This window comes from Aspergillus pseudonomiae (assembly GCF_009193645.1).
Source record: "Aspergillus pseudonomiae strain CBS 119388 unplaced genomic scaffold BDV37scaffold_255, whole genome shotgun sequence".
Lineage (NCBI taxonomy): Eukaryota > Fungi > Ascomycota > Eurotiomycetes > Eurotiales > Aspergillaceae > Aspergillus > Aspergillus pseudonomiae.
In genome coordinates this window covers 1-3,454 of record NW_022476247.1, presented here as the reverse complement: position 1 = coordinate 3,454, position 3,454 = coordinate 1, and the positions used below count along the sequence as shown (strand labels likewise).

Genomic DNA, 3,454 nt, shown 5'->3' with positions numbered 1-3,454 from the left:
AAACGGCTCAGGCTAGCCGTTCGCCTTCGCTGCATCTTCCAGATACTTAAAAGTCACCCATGATTTATCAACCGCCGATATGGCTCGGGTAATAAAAATATGTAGCTGAGCCATGAGGGCCTAATGAGATAAGGGAATTACACCCTACACCGATTCATGCTCAACAGCAGGAACAACCTCATCTTCACATCGTGCGCCCTGCTACAGTACACTCATTCAAAGGCATGCATTTCTCATTGCATCTTATTTATAGCCCAGATGAGGTCGTTTTCGCCTGCGTTCCTCTGCCCCGCAGGAGAGCTGTTCGTGTGATTTCATTCGCTTTTTCGTCGGTCGGGCATCTAATTCCGAACGATGAAAGTCAACGATCAAAACACGACCTTGCTCGGCGTTCCACAACATATTATCCGGCCGAAGGTCCTAGTGTAATATCCCGAGTGAGCGAATCTCTTTCTGCGACCGCGAAATTTCATGTCTGATCGACTCAACATCCTCCTACTTGTTGATGGGTTCACCTCCCCAAGCCATAAGTAGCATATGGCGGATCCGGCCAGCCCCTTCGAGGAAGTAGATCACGGCCAGGTCGATTGCGCCGAGAAAGACTGGGACTGCTCAGCCTTGGACTCGCTGAAGTATACGATAAATATCCGCCTCTCGCTTGACCTCGTTCCACCGGTAAGACGTAGTTCCTTTACCGACGACCGTATACCCATACGCGGTGCATGTAATTTTGAAAGGCGCTCCCGATGCCCCACAGCCTCCCATCGGGGTGCAATCGCGGTCGAGGTTTTCATCCAGTTGCTGCTTAAGCTGCCGAACCAGACCCTTGGCGTCGATCAGGTGTTGGATGCTGGTCCCACCCTGTCGATGGAGCTCGGCATTCGGGCAGTGGTCATCCAGCTTGCCTCCTCGCTGTAAGCCAAGCAGGCATTGCTGGGTACAGAATTGAGCGTTGTGTTGGTATCGGCCGCGTTCATTCTGCTGGCCCCCGGTCTGACGGGCCGAGCGCTGCACCGATGGAGACGATGGAGATGATGTAACCTGGTTGAAGCCACGCTTCCGCCCGCCAGGGGCGGGGTCCATATCAGGTTCGGGAGACTCATCACGCTCCATGGTATTCGGCGCGCACTGGGCTCGAGATCGGGTTGGTATTCGACGTTGCGTAGGGGATTCAATCGGAGAGGATGATGGGAGGTACTCTGACGCTGTCCATCCAGAACTCTCCGAGGGACTATATTCTGGGCTTGGTGAGTGTTGCCGTAATTCTCTTTCCGGGATTTGGGAACGGGTATGATCGAAACTCGTCTTCCAGACCGGCAGCTTCTTCGATGCCTGATTTCGCCACGCCTGGTTGCGGACCGGCGGGCCAAAACTCATCAAGCAGAGACACAATACCCGTGCAATGGCGGTTAATGGCTGCTCAAAGCTCCAGTCGTCATTTAGATCGATCTCCACGTTTGGCTCGCAGAGGTGGTAGTATAACGTGCCCGGTTCATCGTAGGGGACCCGTAACAGAACCAAGGCCAACCCGTTCAAATATGAGTACTCGAGTCCTTCCTGAATCATCACATAATACTCTTGAGTCACAGCGGATGCAGTCAGACAGGCTGCATTATACGTCAGTTTCGCCGACTCCTCCGTGGGGATAGAATTCGGTCGGACCACGTCTTCCCAGAAGTTCATGTCTCGCAATCCTGCGCGAAGGTTCTCGACGGACAGCTTATGGGGCGGCTTATACTCGACTGTGGTAAGAAGGGTATTTCTCTCACAGTCAATCCGGCATATACAAAATTGATCTGGTCTAGAACGCCGGTACGTAGTCGGTAGGGATGGGTCAGTCTCGGGTGGCTTGAGGGCATTTGCATGATTGTCAAACTTGACTCCATCGCTCAGGCCAAATTCCTCTCGAGCGGCCGGTATCTTGCAGAGCTGTGCGATAATATCACGAACATGATTTTCCACCCCAAATCGTTCATAGCTTTCCAGGTCTTGTTCACTACTTATTGCCCTTTTATTAAATTCTTCCCCAAAGCCTTCTAGCACTATGCGCGACAGGAACAGCTGTGTTGCAGCCTCTCCTGGAGGTGCCAGATAGGCGCAAACAGAGCGGTAAATCTCCTGTTGTCTGGAAGCACAATCTTCCCAATGCTGAAGTCGCAACGGACAATATTTCCCGGTTGGAGCTGGCATTTTCCCAGTCGTGGAGCGAGACGGGGCTTCGGCTCGTAACAACGAGACAAGGGTGTGGCACAGGCGAAGGAGCTCTAGAAAGGTCGTTGGCCGTGTTCGTTCTCGTCCTTGGTCTCGTTCTTCCTCGGCCTCTCTTTTGTCTTCCCCAGCTGATGATCAGAAGACTCTCGTATGAGAAGGAAAGGGCGGGACGGGATGGAACGGAAAAAGGTATCGTGTGGGTAGATGGTCAGGGCTGAAAGATCTACATGCACGAACTTTTGGGCTACCATTGGACGAATATGTAATTATTACGGTTCTTTTAAGAGCCACAGGCTTGTATCCCCATTAAAGATGCATACCATTAGGGTACGTACTTGTACTCTTGTACATTATGTTGCTGGTCTTGCTACAGTCGTCAAATCACGTGATAACCACTCTCAGGTACTCACGAACCCACCAAGAACCCATGAGGCTGTATATTACGGAAATAACAATTTAATACAAACCATATCACATGAAAACATATAATTTTGTATATAATACCCGTATTCAAATATCATCGCGGGTTTTGCGATGATTTGGCCCATCAGAAATCACTTGCTACTAGTGGCCCTCGAGCGAACCATCTTTCTTCCTTGCTTCAATGCGGAAAGATACTATTCAATCTCGCTTACCTTGTCTCAAGTCCCTTGACTCTACTCAACGTGCTGCGGCGTTAGAACCCGTTTCGATTTACCCTACCATGCATTTGGAACAGCTACCTCTCAAACTTTTGCTTCTTATTATCGAATACTTGGGCTCCAAAGAAGACCTGGACTCCTTTACGAGAGTATCGAAATACATTCGCAACAACACCAACAATATCTTGTACAAGAAAAGCGGTGAATTGGCACTTCTGTGGCCCGGTGAGAAGGGAATAATGGAGACCGCCCAGTTTGCGTTAAGATATTACAATTTCGAAGAGGCAGATGCCAACCGGAAGAGTGAACTGCGCGAAAGAGCTTTTCTATTGGCTTGTGACGGGGGTCATATTGACCTGGTCAAGATGCTGCTCGAGGAAGGGGTTCTCGCCACGTATAAAAATTACGAGGATATGAGTGGGCTGTCACTAGCTGCTGGGAAAGGACATAACGATATTGTGGAGATGTTGGTCGAGGCAGGAGCGGATCCAAGTTGTGAGGATAGACAAGACAAATCGCCTCTAATGTTGGCTGCCATTGGGGGTCATCAGCATACAGTTAACATATTGCTGGACAGTGGAGCAGCTATTGATAGCCTTTGC

The 3,454-nt window shown here is 50.3% G+C and overlaps 2 protein-coding genes across 2 annotated transcripts; one reads left to right on the top strand and one right to left on the bottom strand.

The window, feature by feature from the left end:
* Positions 1 to 243: 243 nt before the first annotated feature.
* On the bottom strand, positions 244 to 2,562 carry BDV37DRAFT_277372 (uncharacterized protein; the record flags this gene model as incomplete). The annotated part of the gene is made up of 4 exons (XM_032085754.1): positions 244 to 380; positions 516 to 608; positions 639 to 2,339; positions 2,547 to 2,562. 4 exons carry the CDS (start codon positions 2,560 to 2,562, stop codon positions 244 to 246), a joined length of 1,947 nt encoding a protein of 648 aa, XP_031934115.1.
* A 352-nt stretch (positions 2,563 to 2,914) lies between these two features.
* On the top strand, positions 2,915 to 3,444 carry BDV37DRAFT_289973 (ankyrin repeat domain-containing protein; the record flags this gene model as incomplete). Its single annotated transcript, XM_032088610.1, has 2 exons — positions 2,915 to 3,378; positions 3,435 to 3,444. The coding sequence occupies 2 exons, from the start codon at positions 2,915 to 2,917 to the stop codon at positions 3,442 to 3,444; spliced, it is 474 nt and encodes a 157-aa protein (XP_031934114.1).
* Positions 3,445 to 3,454: the final 10 nt, after the last annotated feature.